Source organism: Nicotiana attenuata, unplaced genomic scaffold, assembly GCF_001879085.1.
Source record: "Nicotiana attenuata strain UT unplaced genomic scaffold, NIATTr2, whole genome shotgun sequence".
Taxonomy (NCBI): Eukaryota; Viridiplantae; Streptophyta; class Magnoliopsida; order Solanales; family Solanaceae; genus Nicotiana; species Nicotiana attenuata.
Window position 1 is genome coordinate 301,036 of NW_017671140.1, and position 1,348 is coordinate 302,383.

General features: G+C 38.6%; 1 protein-coding gene across 1 annotated transcript; it reads right to left on the reverse strand.

Moving 5' to 3' along the window:
• Positions 1-554: 554 nt before the first annotated feature.
• On the reverse strand, positions 555-1,040 carry LOC109206198. Its single transcript, XM_019368996.1, has one exon. It carries the CDS (start codon positions 1,038-1,040, stop codon positions 555-557), a length of 486 nt encoding a protein of 161 aa, XP_019224541.1.
• Positions 1,041-1,348: the final 308 nt, after the last annotated feature.

The window sequence follows — 1,348 nt, forward strand, 5'->3', positions numbered from 1 at the left end:
GCTGACTTTGAAATGTATTCCTCTGTTCTTCAGGCGGGCTCCTGACTGCTAGAGATAGTAAAACCCGACTCTAGCTTTGTATCATCCGCTTTGTTCAATACCCATTTGGACTTGAGAAAGCCAAATTGGGCAAAATCACACTCTAACCAAAAGGTATTAAGTGGGTACTCAAGTGTTGATAGCTATAATACACCCCGACCAATAAAACAAGCTTTAAAGTTTACAACCCGTTAGGCAAACACCTAGGTGAAGGTCATAGCCCTAGGACTTTTATATCATTTGAAAAACAACAACAAAAACAATTTCTTAGTTTCATTTCTTAATCTTGTGATCTTATATTAGAATAGACGTAGAACAAACACCAATTTGTGGAAGTGTAAATTGAGATAGTTCATACTCAAACACTGCAATCTATACTCCTACATCCCACGTATAGCTCCCTGTGGAATTCGACCCCGACTCCTTATTGGGTATTACTATTGCAATTGATCGTTTCATAACCTTGAATTGAGGTGTGAACTTGGACGAGATCACCTACCACATCATAATATACACTAATTTTTATCTATTCTGCTATAAACAAAAGTGAAAAATCTTACTAATAGAAGAGTTAGAAGTAGTTCTGAGTTATAGTCGTCAGCTTGACTCAACTGGGAATCCTCAACTGATTTTGATGCTCGAATATTGCTGAGCAAATCCTCCAATAAGATACGGTTTAGCCTATGCCAATTCACTTTGAAACTTTCCATTTCGTCCTGGTTCTGTATCTCAATTGCTCCATATGGTGATACATGTTTCACCACATAGGGTCCCGTCCATCTAGACTTAACTTTTCTGGGGAACAATCTGAGTCTACTATTGTACAGTAAGAATTTGTCCCCTTCATGAAACTCCTTTGGCTTAATCAGGCGATCATGCCACCTTTTAGTCTTTTCCTTGAAAATTCGCGCATTTTCATACGCGTCCAGTCTAAACTCCTCCAATGCATTTATCTGCGCCAACTTGTGTTCACCTGCAAGACTAAGATCAAGATTAAGCATCTTAATTGCCCAATAGGCTTTATGTTCTATCTCAACAGGTAAGTGATATGATTTTCCATACACTAGTTTGAATGGTGAAATCCCTATGGTTGTTTTGAATGTAATCCTTTACGCCCATAGAGCTTCCTCCAAATTTACAGACCAATCCTTACGATAAGCACTAACCGTCTTTTCAAGAATTCTTTTAAGTTTACGGTTAACCACTTCAACTTGCCCACTAGTTTGGACATGGTACGGGGTTTTTGTTTGGTGTGTGACCCAATACTTGGACAAAGCTGCATTATTCACAAAGTGTGACCCATTGTCAC

Coding starts and splice junctions, on each gene's coding strand:
- LOC109206198 (XM_019368996.1), bottom strand. CDS start 1,040: ATGCTTAATCTTGATCTTAGTCTTGCAGGTGAACACAAGTTGGCGCAG.